We start from the raw sequence: 18,000 nt of genomic DNA, 5'->3' as shown, positions 1-18,000 counted from the left end.
TGTGTTTTGGTGGAAGCTACAAAAAAGCAGAAGCTGATTGGGAGGCCTCAGTTTTGAAAAGGTACATGTCTAGCCGGGATATTGACTTCTAATGAATCGTTTAAAAAAATGTGTTCGAAAAGTGATAGATGATGTGCCCAGCGTATAATCGACATGAAAAAGCCAATGTAAATATTTAGCGGAAATCTTAGAGACAAATTCCAAAAGTAACCTTTACAAAATAAGACGGTCATACTTCGAGCTATAAAAAGTACAATCATCCTAGCACGATTATTTGGTGACGGTTAAAAGCTTGAACAGCTTTAAATGGTCTTTAATGTCTGAGCTCATTGTCTGCATTTTTAAAAGTCGTTGGAATTAAATCTATATTTGGTAATATTTGGTTTCTCATCTGTATCTTACTTCAAACACAGAGGAGCATTTGAAACTGAACATGAAGGAACCGTTTGATACCAGAAGCATAAAGGGAATAAATTGTACTCCACCTGAGGTTTTTCTTGTACAGTATAGTTACTTACGCTTGCACGACTAAATTGGGTAGCAGTAAAAACCATGAATTTGTTTTTAAGAGTAAATTTTTTACGCAGCTATGAGCAATTGTACCTGTAAATTGATTTACAGGAGCATGTGAATATATGTAGATGTTTAATAATATTTCTTGATACATATAAAGCAATTTTGATGAAATGTCTCTACTTAGCTTGTAGCTAAATGTAAATATGTCCACATTTAAACAAGGTGTATGTATGGATTATGTAAGAAAAACAGTGCGTAATGTTTCACTTGACGACATGGTAAAACGATAAACAACCTTGAATGAAGCGTGATGAAGTAAATCTGCTGGTACAAGAAAACTAAATATCCTACAAATTTAATGGATCAGTAGATTAAGTATAGCCACTTTCGGTTTTTTTGGTTGACCCAATACGGTCGACTCCCACCCACAGTGACATGGATTTCAGAGAATTTGAGCCACCAGCAAGTACATTGTCTTCAATGAATGAAATTGTGCTAATGGAGTGCTGTGATAAAACTACATGCCAAGGCTGTGTAATCACTCCTGCATCTGTTTTCTTTATAACATCGCTCATCTTATACAGGTTAACAGTTTGGCCTTGATCAACGGTTGCAAGCCATCCTGGAGAAGAGAGTTCAAAACGACCTGTTAAGACCTGTTTGGTGGTTGAGATATCAAAATCAAAACTCACTCACTCTCAAAATGTTAATTGGTGATTTGCCTAGCCACAAGAGCCTGGCACCTCAAACTTGACTGACCACACACAAACAGTCACATAGTTGGTTTTTGGTGTGTTGGATATTGTCATAAAAGGAAAACCATATAACTTGGAGAAAGTCTTAAAAGCAAGGAAGGGAGCCAACAACAAACTCAAAGCACATGTTCATGGAATCAGGTTTCATTTTAGAGTTGACACTACTGCAAGGTGGTGATTTTCCCAGCAATTTCATCAGGTCCCTCTGAAAATGTATTTATTTCTGAGGTACATGATGCTTATGTGCATTTCAGTGCTACTCCTGGCAAGATCCTTTCACCTTAGGTGATGCCAAGCCTGGTGTAAATATAGCAAGCTACATGTACCTCAGTCAAAAAAATCACCTTACCTTCTGCTTGGCCTTCTTTCATTTGGACAGCAAAAACACCATGGCCACCTTGACTGCTTGGTAACAGAATCTCTTGCAGATTGGGAGGATGAAGGTACCATAGTCGACCAGAGCTGTCAGACAATACACAACTGTATGGCAATACACTCTGGATTTCTAGAGGCACAGTATAAATAAGAAATGTTACAGTTCTGGAAAGCTGTATAACTGGTAAATGAAACAACTCAGAATATTTCATAACCTACAGGAATGCTATTGTATCTCGTTGTTTGTGTTTCAATTCCTGGATGTTCTATAATACTTAGGTTACTTTGCCATTCATCATTTAAACACTCAGTCTGATAGTAGTTTTACTAAACTCGTATACTTATTCAAACCTTGCACAGTGTTACCAACATCCGATGAAGGGAAAGGAATATGTGTGCTTGAAAATTTCATGTCACTATCCTCAGACGTTACATCTGAAAAACAAAAAAATACTGATTGAGCAAAAGCAAGTACAAGCTGGCACATCTATATCAGTTAGATAAAAGATGATAATACAATTGTGAGCCCACACCTGTACATTTTACCCATTTTTGCACCATTGTCAGTTTCTGTAACCCTTGATCTAATTACATGTTAACCTGCTTCTTAGGGAAAAAAATGCATCATACATACCTGTGTGTTGGATGACTGAATAAAGCCTGATGCCTCCTGACTCACCAACTACTAACAATGGAGGACCTGAGGAGATATTTCATTAAACAGTTCTTACACACAATGCCCAATATATAAATGCAGGAAAACTCAATTAACAACATGTAGCTACAATGTAAGATAACGCAAATAAGAACTGCAAAGGAACTTCTGCAGTTAAAAAAATAGGAATGGACTGGGTCCAAAGCAAACACATGGAAAATCCTGTTGAGGGTATCTAAAACTGGTTTTGGTAAATTTGGAAACAAATTATACCACCACACTTTGACCTTTGTTTCTTTTGACATGGTTCAAAATAATACCACATTATTGCAACTAGGTTTGATTTTCCCTATATTCAATTTACTGATACATCTAGTAATTCCCTTACTTTTAGCTCCAATTTCCTGTAATTCAATAATGCAGTTGATGACCTCCATTATTTACCATTGAATTGTAATAAGCATAACATAATAGAGAGTTATGTTTTCTAAAAGTTTTTTAATCTTTACTGTAGGTGCAGGCCATCTTAAGATATCCCTTTGAACAGGTCCCTTGAGATTTAAGTAACTTAACTTATCCTCTGGTTACCTTTTAATGATCAAAACCACTTTGCTTTTGAGTGTTAAAAAAACCTGAGATTTAAGTAACTTAACTAATAACCAATAGTTAAGTTTTAATTATTAAAACCACTTTGCTTTTTGAATGATAAAAAAACCTGCCAAAAGTACCTTTTTCTGTGCTATTTCATCAAAAACCAGTGCTACATCATGATGTTTGTAGCTGATGTCATCACAGAAACTAGCTCAAGGCTAATTGCTTGATTCTCCACCTGTACAGAATTACAGGGAAAAAAATGTTTTCATCTTGTGTGCTATTCAGTTTGAAAGTTAAACACTCCCCCTCCTGGGTAACCCACTGGCATTCAACCATGGTCCATGCCCAAAGGGATGGGGGAGGGGAATTTCAACAAACCAATCTTCAAAAGTTCAGATGCCTAGAGGGTGGCCCATGGGGGAAAGTTAAAAATTGATGGATGTACGACATTAGTGGCTCTGTCAACAGTTCTTGAGACAGATGCTTTATCATAACAGAATTACAAGTTTAGTTCATTTATAATAGGTATGTAGTGATAAAACACAACCTAGTGATGCCATGCAATCTCTACATTCTTACCACAATTGAACACATTTTTTTGGCATGGCGTAATTAGCTCTTAAAGAATCTCTGAGTTATTATAAGTAAAAACTTTGACACATAATTTTCTTGTTGAGTAAAATTTGAAATAATGCATTTATGTATATCCTACATGTTAATTCTGTTTTCCTAAAATCATTTTGTGTGAAACAATATAAAGAAAGAATATACACTTAGTTTAACATAACCTATACACTAGTAAGGTCTGCACATAATAACATATGATATAAAACTATACATGTACCTTTCTACATCGCCATAAAATTATCAATCCTGATGATACAGCTAGTGATACAAAGTTGTTCAGAACTGCCATCTTAAGAAAAAGGTGTGTTCCTAAGCTCTCTGGAAGACTGATAATAGCTCTAAAGATAATAAAAAGAGATAGAATGCAACTTTACTAATATTCTAGATGTTATATTGTATACAACCCAATGTTTGTGTATTATGAAAGACAGTCAATGGTACCAAGACATTATTAAAATTTTATAATGTTTCAACATCAAAAAAAGCCTTTTTTTGGTGGCTTTACCCAGCTATCTGGATAATACTTGTATGCTTCCAGTCACTTTGATGAGGTAAGAAAGGGAAACATTATGTAAATGTAAATGCAGGCCACACAAACAAATTTAGCTAATTTTTGAAGTAATGTGGCCTAGAGGTTGTACAGATTGAGGCATATATGAATTGTAGTGGACTACAGGCTCAACCCTGAGAGGCTGGGCATTGGATGGAGAACAAGGGGGGGAAGGGGTCTGAGAGGGCATCCTCTCCAGAAAGTTTTGATCATTAGGTCACACTCTAAAGCCATTTTCAGTATTTTATAACCATTTTAAAAGAGGAGTGTTGTTGTTACTTTCAAGGCCTTTTTTTAATGAACATTTACTGTACTGTGATTAACTGGTCTTGCCAATTATGTTCCCAACTTACTTAACAGATATAAATTGCAAAGTTTTTTTTTTTTAATTCTTTGTTGTAGAGAGATACAGAAAGCCAGTATTGTGTGGAAAAATGACTAAAGCCATATATAGTGTTGTGTTTTTTTTTTAATGGTAAATGTTGATTCAGGCTTTGCCCTGTCATCAACATCCACCCTCATAATCTCTTGCAACATTAATCTTGATCAGTATGTCTACATACTTAAATTTGCCATCATTGATTGTATTCCTCTGAAGGTCTTGAACCAGGATCTCCTTTGCAGTAAATCCAAGTGAGCTCATGACATCCCAAGCTCTGATCTCTATGCACGACTTTCCTTTCCCGGAATGAGAAATCCCTAACAATGACATTCCTCCATTTTCATGCGTTGCAAATACTGTACTTACTCCTTCCTCCAGTAATAAAGGTGGTGTTTCTTTCTGTAAATACATGGCATGAAGTGACAGGATATGAAACTGCGCATGTAGATACTGTTTACAGCTGTATGTTATCTGGTTTCTTTGAGACTGCGTGTACTAAGAGGTATTAAGCCTCCTCGAGCTCTCTTACAACGTATCCAAGATTTTAAATACCAAACACTGAACTCTGATCTAGTCGTAGTTATGAGTTTTTCTATGATCGTTTCTGATCTTAAAGTTTGCATTGGCGAGCTACAGTAACACAGATCCACATATCGATCAAACGAAAATTTGAAATGAAAGCTTAGTTGTGTTACCTTCAAAGCATGTATTTCTGTTTTCCGGTCTGTGTATTCCAGTCCTAGCACTAACCCTTGACTATTTTCCGTAGAAAATGAACGAACGGAATGCCTCGTCTTCAAAGTTTGGAACCACATTTTCAGGCATGACTATGAATCATAGAAGTAAACTTGCTGTACCATCCGCCATCTTGAAATGCTTAGTAACCGAGCAGTTATACATACTCGTTTCTCAGGTCCGAACCAAAGAGGTATGATTCAGTTCGTTGACAAATTTCTTCACAGACTCGAGAAGTAAATTTAAAAGTTGGGATTCAAAACTATGTAATAAAATATAAAAACTGTATAATTATAGAGCATTCTTACCCAACAACCTCCCAGACTAACTTATTAGAAATAATATCAGATATTAATAATAACTTTATATTGTCTTAATAGAAGTCTACTGGTGGCTGATCTCAGGGCTAGTGCTTCGAAGCGTTTCGTCTTTGATGATGGAGATTCCTTAACCTTTAACATTTCATACTTAATAAGTTCGTGGAGTATTCGGACCCAGACTTTTGTGGGATCAAACTAAAAAGACAGTCCCACAACCTCATAATGTTGGAAGTACAGTTAGCATCCTCGCTGACTCTTAGGGACAATCCATTCTGTAAGTTTCATAGTTGTACTGTGTTATTGTGGTTGTTGTTCGTACTGTCGCGTAATGTTTCGTAATTATGTGGAATAATTTGTCAGGTTTTGTGAATGAATTTAGTCCTGTGGATCAATGTTTATGTCCACTTTTTAAGAAGCAGCGCCGTCGTTTTCATTTTTGGCTTGTGAAGCTATGCACCGTTAAGGTAAAAATTTTCTTTACTGTGAGTTTCTTTGTAAGTTTTCGCTCTCTAATATGTATTTTCCTATTCATGTTTAGTACCGTAAGCTTGTGGATGATGATGAACACAATTACGGGTGACTTCCGTCACAAGAGAGTTTTCGATCGACATGTGCTGACGTACTTGAGGTCGTTTCACAGGTATTCTTTTATTTTATAAAATAATTTTTTAAATGATTATAGAGTAAAAGGTTATGTTTTTGCCCACACTCGCCAGTGTCTGGTTCAGTGATGGAAGTTCTTCATAAATAGTAAAATATCATTCTGCTAACTCGTAAAGCATGCATGACGTAATTACAACTGAAAAAGTTTTCGAAGCATCAGCTACTGCCTTTCGCATTCTTTCTAATCTTAGACAGAAGTCAAAATTTCCGTGTGATTGTGGTTGCAGGTAAATGCGTTTTATTTCAAACAAGATTTGGGGAAAAATAATCCCTTTATGACTTGATAATTAGCAAAAGCCCCACTTTGGAGGCTCTCGTATTCTGGAAATCTTATTTCTCGGCTTAAATACGATTAAGAGATAAAATTCCATACGCAGATTTAAATAACCTTGACTGTGAATATACGAAAGTCATATATGTGAACTGCGGTTTAAGAAAGGAATATGAAAGCGATCTTCAGAGTAATGAACACTACTTAGGCAGTAGTGAAAATAAGACCTGAGACAAAAGTTAGGCCTGTACGGGATTTGAACCCATGACCTCTACGACACCGGTGCAGTGCTCTAGCAGGGTAATTTAGTATTATCAACTGAGTTGATAATGTAAATTGGCCACCGTAAAGAGTTTTAAAGCTGACTTTTCGAGCGTTAGCCCATCGTTAGAGCGAATGACGATGGGTTAACGCTCGAAACGTCTTTAGAAACTTACCTCCTTTGTTCAGTGCTCTACCAACTCAGCTAAAAGGCCAACTGGGAGCTGGTTTTTATGTTGGTTCGTAATAAACTCCTGAAGTGATGAATTAACGACTGTGAATATATGAAAGTCATATGTGTGAGTTGCTTAAGTAGTGTTCATTACTGCGAAGATCGCTTTCATATTCATTAAATAACCTTGTTGTTAAGACGCGATAAATATGGTTTTTACGTTTTTTTACAAAGCCGCAGAAGTGACACAGAGATCACGAAACTGCGTTCAATAAATTCGAATTCTATGGTGGTGACGTCATCATTGTGATGCTGTCAGACTTCATACCTAATGCAGTTCTTCTGTTCTCCACTTTGAGGACGTCAAACTACACTGATCTTAACCAATTTGTGATGACACTCAAAACAATTTTTCAACTAATTCAGTGTGTACATTTGCTCTTTGTATGGTTCTAAATTTGCGCGTCCTTTTTGCGATCGTTTATTTTACGTGCGCCAGGGCACACCTGCAAACCAAGACGTCGTTAGTCTATCGCTACACCACGTTCTTTCTATTTTTTTAAGCTAATGGGGTACTTAGGTGCACTTAACGTCTTGAGCATATCAATGAGTTTGACACAATGACATCACTACAAACTCATCTGTCCACAAATCACTCCAATGGTTTGCATAACTACAATGAAAATACGAACTCGTGTTTCTTGGCCGGCCTTAGTCACTATGTAAACAATATCATATTTGACCCAACACGTTATGTAAACATCCTTCAAAAATATCTCAGGGGTATCTAACTCGTATCTCAATAGTTGAGTAATTGGGACAAGACCTGCAGAGAGAAGTCTGACAATCAAAGTGCAATGCACAATTGGATCTGACCTTTTACGCCACAGCGTGTTAATTGCTCATTAAGCTGCAACCGACTTGTCAATCTTTGAATCACGTTTTTAATACGATTAACTGAACAGCAGAAGCGATACCCGAAGGAGACATCACACAGCTTTGTTCAAGGGAGCATCTCGTCGATTTTGCTGACAAAGCTAATGCCAGGAGATGAAGAACCGAAAAAAGGACGTATTTCAGTCTGTAGTAGTTCTTTTATTCTCTCTATCTGTAGCTCAAGGTACGAAGGAACACTTTCTATAATTCTCGACAGACTCCAGTTTTTTCCGCTCAGATGATTTGGATGCGAAGAAAGGCATAACATGGAGCTAATCTATTTTTCTTATTTTCAGGTGGCCGTGTAACTCAAATAACCCCAACGACTGGAAGTTTGCTCGGAGCAACAACATTAACGATACATGGAGAAGGTAAGCTACTCGGGAAATTTATGGAAGTCCACACCTACTGTGAGACATTTTCCATTAGTTATTTCGGCTTAATGCTGTTATGTCACATTAGGAAATAACTGCTGTAAATAAGCACAATTTGGAACGGTTAAAACCCAACCTCTCTCACCAAATCTCAATAGTTTGACTAGAATATGTATTGGTAACCGCTATATCACTTTAATCTAAAGAGGGATAATAATAGAAATTTTAGCCGGGTGTGCATTATCGGTTCTTATTATTGACATGACCGGTTTCATAGACCTTTAGACATCAGCGCAGAGTTTGCATCTTAATTATGGCGATATCCAAGCAAAGGCTAAGTACTCGCGGAAAATAACTTCTTTGACGATCAGCTTGAAAATCTTTGTTCAGTCCTCTTAACTACCTTTGAACTACTGAAACATAAGTTGAATGATTATAAATGTCGGGGCCATGAGACAGATAAATGACCTTACAACTAATTGTTTTGATTTTGAGATTTTTAAGGCATCTATCTCTCACGAACACAGAAATTGCCAGATACTTTGAGAGCAATCTATTAGTTAACTCGTGCTCATAAAATTTCGCCAAGTCAGTGGTTACATGTTTGGAGAAACTCGCCAACTCGCTAAGCAGGATTCATTTCGCGGCACTAGACCGGCGTGGGATAAGCTGCTATTAGAGGTGTTCAAATTTCATTACTGGAGCCCAATTAATTCGCCTGTGCATTTTCTTCTTTAGGAATGTTACATATAATAAATTATAGGAGTAGGCAAGGAGTAGGCCAAACGGGAATTTGTCAGAGTCTGTAAGAGTCTCAAGAATGTCAAGAAAGTGAACTGAATGCAAACGTTCTGTAAGATTCGTGCCAAATTAAATAGAAATCGCTCATGCAGCCAGTTTTGCATAATAAATTGTTTTTTTCCAAATTGCGCCTATATCAGACGAAAGAGAGGGAAGAGCTACTTTCTGCAAAGCCCATTACGAGGCGAAGAAGTTTACCAATAAAAAGGTATAACAAAATGTTATGCCTACTTCTCGAAGAATGGTCACGTTCTTTGAATAAAACTGACCCTACTGTTTTGAAAACGCCCCCGCTTTGTTCCACGCTTGTCAGCGTAATCAATTAGTTAACAGGGAGTCATGCAACAAGGCATGGATCCAAATCTTTGCGAGAAAAAAGAAATGGAAGAGGAAATCAGCCCCCGGCAAAAGAGGCTACAGGAAATATTGATTTTTAACGCCACCCGGTTTTACGTTATCTGATAGTATGCTATGAAAGCTACGATTTAGCCATTTTGTTGCTTCGCTTCAAACGAAGTGAGTTTGAACGGTTCAATCAACCCATTAATAAAGCAAAATTGAATCAACGCGTAACACTTTTCGCTGCATAAGTACTGTTGAAGTAAAAAGTGACATTTGTAACGTTTTCTTTCCTCGTAAATTCATGCATCTTAATTTTCAATATTTTCATCTACAACGTTCGTATAATGAGATGAAATAAGTGACATTTCCTTAGTTGTATAACTTATTGGTACAAATTTTGTTGTACTTCACCCTCATATTGAATTTGTATTTAAAACGCATACTGCCTTGCGATGAAGCTTTCTATATCTCGTATATGTAGGTTCCTGGAATAATAAGATGACCAAATATTTTGTGAAGTTTTCGCTATCACCTATTAAAGTAACTTTATTTACCATTTACTAATATTGCAGTTTTAATTCCAGCAGGTAAAACCTTTTCTCACTGCCTTGCCCTAAAAAGTTCTCATAATTCCTTACTGTAAAACCTAACGTTTTAGAGGTATGGTGTATTCGTGGTCTTGGAAAACAAACATCTGTCATCAAAGGAAAAATTTTATGGACTATAGCTAACGAAAACCTTTAAATTTTAGGGACAGACCTCATTTATTTCTGGTATTTAAGAAGGTTTAAGTACCGTTGATCTTTTCTTCGTTTCTCGAATACCCATCTTGCTTATTTCAGGATTTGCACAGAACCAGTTCAACGAGTTTGAGAAGGAGTTGGGTAATAACGTCACCCTTGTATCACTGTCTCGCGCCCATGTCGTACCTTGTGACGTTGTCTTGTACTATACGACCCCGTATCGAATAGTTTGTCAAACACGGTCAGTATTTCACTTTTATTGCTTCTCTATGGTTCATTCTGCAAAAAGGCTATTTCGCAACTTTTAGATTTAGGCAAGTGAGCCTTCGGTTATGCTGCTCTAAAATCAATCAAAAACAAACTTCTAAACAAACAAACAAACAAAATAACCAAAGGGCAGCGTCTTCGTAAATGAAGATGAGGACGACAGGTTAGTTATCTTAATCAGTTTTTATCATAATATCCATGATTACAGATTGGCAATTTAGACTCAACTTCCCCTTTCACAGTGCCTACTATAGCTGTACCATGCAGGGGGATAACCGATTTAGGTGCCTCAGCACACTTTGCATTGAAGTCAAGCCCGAAGTGGGGCTAACACCCTTAAGTAAACTTCAAAATGCTCAGTTATCTTGGTTTTCTCATAATCAGTAATCTCGGAAACATTTCAACATACGTTGTCTTACTTTAAGACCCTCCCCATCAGGAGAAGATAGTTATAACGTACGAGTGTCGGTGGATGGAAAGTGGTTACATAACACTGATGAGAATGTGTATTGCGGAGGAGAATGTTTGTTTAAGGTAAGAGATATGCGAAAGTATTAATATTTTAATTCAAGATGACTTGTACTTTACGCAGCAGACATAATTCTAAATCAAGTAGATAAGATAGTAATCAGTTTTAGATATAAGGTAGTTATTTTTAAATAAAGTAGAAAAAGCATTTTCCATTGTCACGCCTTGACTTTATTGATTAATGCCAATCGCCCTATGAACGTATGATGCCTTTGACTAACAAATCGTTAAACATCTGTTGTTATAGTACAGCGAGACGAAGACACCAACAATTACCTCAATAACACCGAAATATGGATTACCAGGTGAGTGTACTATGAGATGATCCGAGTGGCGTCTAATTAATTTCAGGTATGCGTTGGAATGTCATGTCCACTCAGACATAATCACCGATTACGTCACTATAGACATGTCACTTTATTTAACTATCAATTTATGCAAGCTTAGAAACAGCGCAAATTACTGGAAAAAAATTTCAAATATAGCTCTTATTCTTAAAACCTCACGTGGGGACGAGAATTTAGGCACAGGTGCAATGATTTAGACTAAAGGGAACTCGCCTGTACAGAAGAGTTAAGTTAATTTTTGAATTTTCCTCATAAAGAAAACAACACCATGTCATATGCTGGAATTTCATTTAAAGGTTAAATGTCTTAACTCAGCGTTTTGAGACTTTAATCTGTTAATTTGGCATCAATGGTTAGGTGTTTCAAATTACCATCAGATATGACGTCTCTGAGTGTATCAGCTGATAACTTCGACCGTAGCGCTTGACATTCCTGAGTGTAAAAAGATTCGCTTCTGCAGCCAGATGTCGGCTGAAAAGAAGGTCGTACATTTGACCTAAATTTCAGGTTATTTAGCAAAGAGGGTCGTTTATTTGACCCAAATATCAAGTTATTTCATAAAATAGGACAACTTGAAGATTTTGCTGCAGTGGTGTGAGGGACTGAACTCGAACAAATACTACATATGATTCAATGACCAAGCATTACATTTTTCTTTTCGCTTTCTATTGAAACACTTTTCGGTTTATTTACTGGATAATTTTCTTTCCCGTTGAGTTTAGCCTGGTGACCAGTTATCGTACCAATCATTTACATGCACGAAGGACTCCTAATGGTACAGGCTTTATAGTAAGTCCGTGAAAACGTTGTTGGTGACTCACAGTCAGTGAAGCTCGTACTAAACACAGCATCTCTAACCTGTGCTACTTCAGCAATTCCGGAGTATTTTAAAGAGACAGGTTATTTGACAGTTGGTGGTTAAGAATAGAACGTTTCGATTATTAAAGTAAGGGCCATTTGATGGAAAATTTTTCGGAATGAAAGTTTATCGAGAGCTTTTACGATGGCAAATTCAACTTGGATATTCCCCAAAAGAACCACAAAGAATTACATGCTTGCTTCAGCTGGTAATACGGAGTTTCAGAAACGACGACGGCGACGCCGTGGACAACGTCGGTTAAAAAATGAAATTATATTTTACCAATAAATCTCGTGATGCTCTATAGCAATTTAGTTTGTTTTTCGCTGCCAAAACTATCTCGAAATTGAATGTGGAATACAGCGTTAAATTGGATATAGAAATTTAAAAAATTAGCCGTCCTCGTTGACGTTTTCCAGACAACGCAAAGTTTGGTCAATTCACGTTGTTGTCTTGCAGAGGAGGAAAGAAATGCACAAAGATTTATATCTATAATGAAGGCCGTGTTGGTACGTCACACAAAACACGTCTTTTTTTTTAAAATACCTTTACAACTACAAGTTTGCCATAAGTTTACTCATATTTCAACTTCGAGACAGAAAAAAATCTTAGTCTCCAAATTGCCTGCTAGCCAGTGACTGGGTTTATTTACGTTTAGATACAAAAATCGAGAATTTTTCACGGTTGTACGATCGATAAATTTTTGCTCACTTGATGGTTGAAAGCCCACCCCATTAAACAACCGTAAGTAGGCATTTCACTAGACTACGAGAAAGGTAGTTCGGTTTCGAAAGAGTATCTTTGTAAATTGGATTACTATGATTATCAAGCGAATTACTATTTAAAAGAAAGGAGAACGAGAACGAGAAACTGGTTCCTTTAGAATACTTTTATTTTTCTGTTTCGAGGAAACCCTACACTTTATTCATCCTTGATCCCTGCACCAATGTCTTATAATTCATGACGTCTTGTCAATTGCCTTGATCGTCGATTAACATGCTCAGCGTATCTTTCGCACACGGCAAACACGGGCCTGCCAAGCACGGTCCCTGAAATTCATAAAAATGAAAAGTTTATGGCCAGTGGTAACCACTGAGTTCGTACTTTGTAAAGACAACATAATTAAACAACTCTTTTATCGTCAAGAAAAAATACGTTCTGGCTTGAGGGTCTTAATGTGGCGATTGCTTTTACGGCTAACGGTTAAAACTGATTTTGGTAAATCTACGGTTAAAGATTGTTTAACTTCTTTTCATTGCAAATAAAAGAAGAATTTTAACAGTTAACCCTTTTTACAACTAACGGCTAAAAACTGCCAATTTTTACGCCTAACGGCTAAATAATATGCTGTTTCACGGCTAACGGTTAAACCTATTTAGACTCTTTTTTATGAACTTTTCAGACTGCTGCTGACGTGAGAGCTTGGTTAGAACTGTGCTTTTTTACCTTTAAAAATGTTGAATACCATGAAGTAGAGTCGAAATTGATCGCACTTAACAATCAATAGCACCATAAGCATAAACTAAATGAGGAATTGGCTCTGAAAATTATACATACTCTTTATCGTTTCGGTGATAGCTGTAGAACCCAACTATCACATGTTCTTCTGGCACCGTGTAATCTATAACAGCTCGGAAGTCATTCAAGATCTGGGTGTAGCAATCAGTTGTTCGGTGATTGGGTGACTTACAACATAGAACCTTGAACCTGTACGATTGCAGTGAAATAATTGATGATAAACAGTCTAAACTATGCCAGCACGCGATAAAACTCCGCGTTAAATACTTCAACCAGCTGAAGCCGACCAATATAAAACCCACTGGGGTATGCTACAATTCCTCTTATCAATTATTCATCAAAAACATTTAGGTTCTGATTTCTATCCGCTAGTGTGTCACCATCGTGTGACGTAATTCCTCGTTTCCAGGCTCTTACCTCCCTTAACCTTTGTCCCATCTTGTTAATTCGTAGTCTGCTGAAATTCGTTAGACACTTTACCAGCCTAAACCAAGGTCTCCCCCTTTCTTTCCAAAAAGGGGTGGGTAGTGGTGAGACCCCATGAGGTCATTTGGCCTTTGTGATAAAATCTTGGCGTTTATACTTGCCTTCGGTCCTCCTTGCCGTTGTCATGTACGCTGGACAATCCGCCCACATAGCCGTTGCCATCGCACATTTTGAACAGTGGCCCATCCCACTCATTTACTTCCGCGGTCAGCGAACACTTTTTCTCGTTGTTGAATTTCCCAACAGCACCACATTCCAAGCTCCAGACGCGATCATTTTTACAGCCCAGCCAGAAACTGTACAGCGAAGTGATTGCGTTGCCTGCATACGTGTGAAGTGACATTAGAATGAACTTAAGTTCTTCGGTTTGAAATAAAACAAGATGAATAAAAAGACCGAACACTGGCTTCAACCTCACATTCCCATTCTGGAGGAAGTTATATGCCAATAAACACGGACGAGAAATGGCTAAAATACGAAGAAAAAGTTTCTGCTCACCGTTTTCGCACTCGAAATTCATCGGCAAGTCCCAATCGTTAGCCCAGTCCTTACCCGATGGCAGAGAAGAGTCGCAAGACATCGATTGGCCAAAGAAAATGGCAAAGACTGCTAAGAACGTAGAGATACGAATCGTTGTCGACATACTCCCTAGAACAGTTAAAATATCAACGATGCCTTTAAAATCCGATTTTAGTGTGGAAAGGTGGAGAAAAAAGCGTTCCAATCAAGCTTCATCGTTAAAATTCAATTTTGCCATATCATTAAATTTGTCCCATTACAATTTGCGCTCTCCCCTTTCATAACCTTTTTTAGCTCTAGACATTTTTGGTGAGCGTTCAATTTTTACTTTATAGTAATATATCCATTTTAAGTCCCTGTTAACAACGACGATGTTTCGGTGAGTTACCTGTGTGACTTTTGAACTCCTTATATTCTCTTCTGTTCTTCTTAATAGAAACACCAGTGCTCTACTGGAAAGCCGGCCCCTGAATACGTAGAACTTTTCATCAATTTATTATTTCTGTAACGTGCCAACCGAAACTGTCCACAAAAAACAATGTTTACAGCTCCCATAGTAATATAATGGCAAGTAGCAAGTATTTAATCGCATTAGGAGTGAAAACCATAGAACCCTCCCAATAAAAAAAGAGAAATGAGATTCAAACTTTAATTGTAGAATTATATGTTATAATTGCCCTGGATTCGTGAAATTTTTTCTTTGCACAATATTCGGTGAACGTCAAAACTCGTTGAGACTAATTTTTCCTCCAATTTCTTTCCCCTACCCGTGTGGCCATAATTGTTTACAAAACTAGATAAACAAGTGAATGTATGCTACCGCAATTCTCTACAGGAGGTAGCACCCAAATTTAGGAAAAAAAAACAATTCTGTCCGTGTTACTTTGTCCCACACATTGTCTTGACCGTAACTGTCAGAGTCAAGATTGAAGATGCATGCAAAATGCTTGTATTTTATTGAGCTGCAATAATTGTTGCTTTCGGCGTAGTTTCAAATAGTTTCAGCGGTAGGTGATGACATTAATGCCATTTCAAAGCTCTCAAAAATAGATAATCATGATACATGTCATCGATCAAAAACAGAGCAAACTAGTAGAAATTGTTTTGTTTAAATTATCAGTTTACAAAATGGCTTTCATTGTATTTAGGAGTTATGACTGAACTAATTGTAATATCCTGCTTTGCGTGTGGTCGCATGTACTTTTCCCAATACTTGGAACAATTAAAATTTTTCAATAAACCCATTCAAGTCCTTAAAAAAAAACGCTTACACGAAAAACAGTTTAAACGATGCTCCTACTAAACAGCAACAGAAGCCGTTTTTAACGGTGTGCCACTGAATTCTGTTGAAGAGGGTTGCTAAGTAAAAAATGTCGGTATTAATCCGAAAGAATCAAGTCCTCTTTGTTTAACAAGAACAGCCCCTGAAAGAAGTGATGTCTTAGACTTTACACTGATAAGAGTATAAATAAAATTTCCGTTTGGGACAATGTTTCTGTTAAAGTTAAATATTTTTTTCCCAGAACCAATGAAAGTCCGATATTTTTAAGCTGTTTCTTTAATGAAATAAACAATTGGTATATTGTAAATTATATTTATTGGCGATTTGATAAGTAAATACTTGTATTCGAAATTTCTGTTCCTATACCGATCAAATCGTGTTCTAATTTACCGTAAAGGTATTTTCATTACAACTCACAGGAATATTCGAAATTTACTGTTTCACGACAGGATCACTTTTGAAAATTTGTGGAAGGATGTTTACAGATCAAGTTATTGAAACAGAGAGCTTTGACCCAGAGTTACCCTCAATTGAAAGGTACAGACGGAGCTCAAAGTAGGCTTTTACTACTAGACTCCGTACCGCGGTGAAGTGCATCTGCATTATTTAACTATATAAAATTATTTTAATTTAGACGCTAGCAAAAAGGCACCGAGCTACTTTGTTCCAGAACCGAAAAATGACAGAAAAAGACATTGCGCAGTATGCCAAGGTTCCTCTCAATGGATTAAATTTAAACGAGTCATTTAAATGATTTCATAACACTCACTAAAAAACATTTATGGTTGAGTGTTTAAGGCAGGATTTCTTGTTATCAATGAAAATTCGAAGTGATTTAGATGTATCCATGCTCTCTACTTTGAGTATTTAATTTTTTATCTGTCAGGCACATCCGATCCTTAACTTTTTAACCGTGTTTTTATTTTTCCTTGCAGGATTTTTGCAGGTGCGCATTTGTGTGAGGCGAAAGATCCAGAAACAGACCAACTGTAAGTTAACCGTGCACGTCCAAGCTTTAAATCAGGATGTGTATGATTTCACATAGATGTCTCATACTGAGTTGTGAAGTACTGAATAAAAGTTTGAAAAGGTGTTTGTTTTTTTTCTTTCTTGAACGTTTAGGTATGGAATGAAAATAGAAGACCAAAACGCCAAGACGGGTTACATAAAATGTAAACCTGTTTCACCAATGATAGGTAAGAATTATTTTTACCAATACTCTCAGGAACGCGAAAACCGGAAGAATGGGCTTCATAGACAATGATATGGAAGGCATGCCCACATCCAAATAATAATGGTTTGTTACTTAAATTTTACCGCCGTTGTCTTGTAGAAAGAAATATGATCAGTTTAAAGAAAAAATATAATTAAAGGTTATTTCCCTTTCTTGCAGGATCGGAAAGAGCTTCCTTCTTGGTGTCCGGTTATGGCCGATCCCGGATGTCTAAAGATGTCATTTCAGTTGACTCCCAGGACAAACTTTACCTTTTCCAAACTCATGCAGGTACGATAAATGACCTAATGAAAAAGATTCTGACTTCATATGGGAAAGAATGCTAAAAAATTGATAGTGAAACTAATATCAAGATGACTTTAAATTTCCATTTTCAGATGTTATTCATGTCAGCCCGGCTGTTGGCAGCACAGCGGGAGGAACAGTTCTTACAATAAAAGGCAAAGGTTTTGATGAGACCGCTAATAAGGTTTCAGTTGAAGTAGCAGGTACTCTTGACGTGTGTATTCATATGCATTTATGAGTCGAAGGTTGTTGGGTCGTCTGATTGGCCTTGGGGAATTGAATGTCGCTAAAGTCGCTCTGAAAATGGAAGGGGAGGGGAGGGGCTTGGAGTGAGTACTATACACTCTATACACTCTTGGATTACCCTCTAGCTCGATGCGATCTCAACAGCGAAGAACACACTAATGGCATGAGTAGGTTTCAAAGGCAGTGGTGTCAACCCTTGCGACCCTGTTTTCATCAACGCTCGTGCCGCGTTCTACTCGTTCGTTCAGTAAACTAAAAAAAAAAAAAAAAAGGGAACCAATTCCGTCCTAGTTTGTCAATTCTCATGAAATATATGTCGTATAGAAAATTTGGATGAAAGGACTAAACCGTAAAAAG

The 18,000-nt window shown here is 37.1% G+C and overlaps 3 protein-coding genes across 3 annotated transcripts in view; 1 reads left to right on the top strand and 2 right to left on the bottom strand.

Annotated features, from left to right (window-relative positions):
- Positions 1–628: 628 nt before the first annotated feature.
- Positions 629–7,008, bottom strand: LOC131774766 (uncharacterized). The gene is given in 9 exon segments (XM_066162000.1): positions 629–1,138; positions 1,621–1,776; positions 1,998–2,081; positions 2,281–2,372; positions 3,066–3,130; positions 3,740–3,860; positions 4,636–4,853; positions 5,150–5,451; positions 6,881–7,008. Coding segments are annotated over 8 exon segments (1,107 nt in total). The 5' UTR covers positions 5,270–5,451; positions 6,881–7,008; the 3' UTR covers positions 629–887.
- An 849-nt stretch (positions 7,009–7,857) lies between these two features.
- Positions 7,858–18,000, top strand: part of LOC131774776 (fibrocystin-L) — a 46,928-nt gene continuing 36,785 nt past the window's right edge. Inside the window, exons 1-10 of the mRNA XM_059090859.2 lie at positions 7,858–7,996; positions 8,109–8,183; positions 10,172–10,313; positions 10,765–10,873; positions 11,115–11,172; positions 16,328–16,415; positions 16,814–16,867; positions 17,001–17,074; positions 17,272–17,382; positions 17,490–17,600. Of these exons, the coding sequence (XP_058946842.2) occupies positions 7,927–7,996; positions 8,109–8,183; positions 10,172–10,313; positions 10,765–10,873; positions 11,115–11,172; positions 16,328–16,415; positions 16,814–16,867; positions 17,001–17,074; positions 17,272–17,382; positions 17,490–17,600 (892 nt within the window). The 5' untranslated portion in view covers positions 7,858–7,926. The remainder of the gene's footprint in view (positions 7,997–8,108; positions 8,184–10,171; positions 10,314–10,764; positions 10,874–11,114; positions 11,173–16,327; positions 16,416–16,813; positions 16,868–17,000; positions 17,075–17,271; positions 17,383–17,489; positions 17,601–18,000) is intronic.
- On the bottom strand, positions 12,957–15,075 carry LOC131774775 (hemagglutinin/amebocyte aggregation factor-like). Its single transcript, XM_059090858.2, has 5 exons — positions 14,985–15,075; positions 14,576–14,725; positions 14,179–14,398; positions 13,631–13,780; positions 12,957–13,122 (listed from the first exon to the last, which is right to left on the bottom strand). The coding sequence occupies exons 2-5, from the start codon at positions 14,718–14,720 to the stop codon at positions 13,074–13,076; spliced, it is 564 nt and encodes a 187-aa protein (XP_058946841.2). The 5' UTR covers positions 14,721–14,725; positions 14,985–15,075; the 3' UTR covers positions 12,957–13,073.

The sequence above is a fragment of the Pocillopora verrucosa genome, chromosome 1, assembly GCF_036669915.1.
Source record: "Pocillopora verrucosa isolate sample1 chromosome 1, ASM3666991v2, whole genome shotgun sequence".
NCBI classification, from domain to species: Eukaryota; Metazoa; Cnidaria; class Anthozoa; order Scleractinia; family Pocilloporidae; genus Pocillopora; species Pocillopora verrucosa.
Note: the sequence above shows the minus strand (reverse complement) of the source record. Positions and strands in the feature narration are given on the sequence as shown.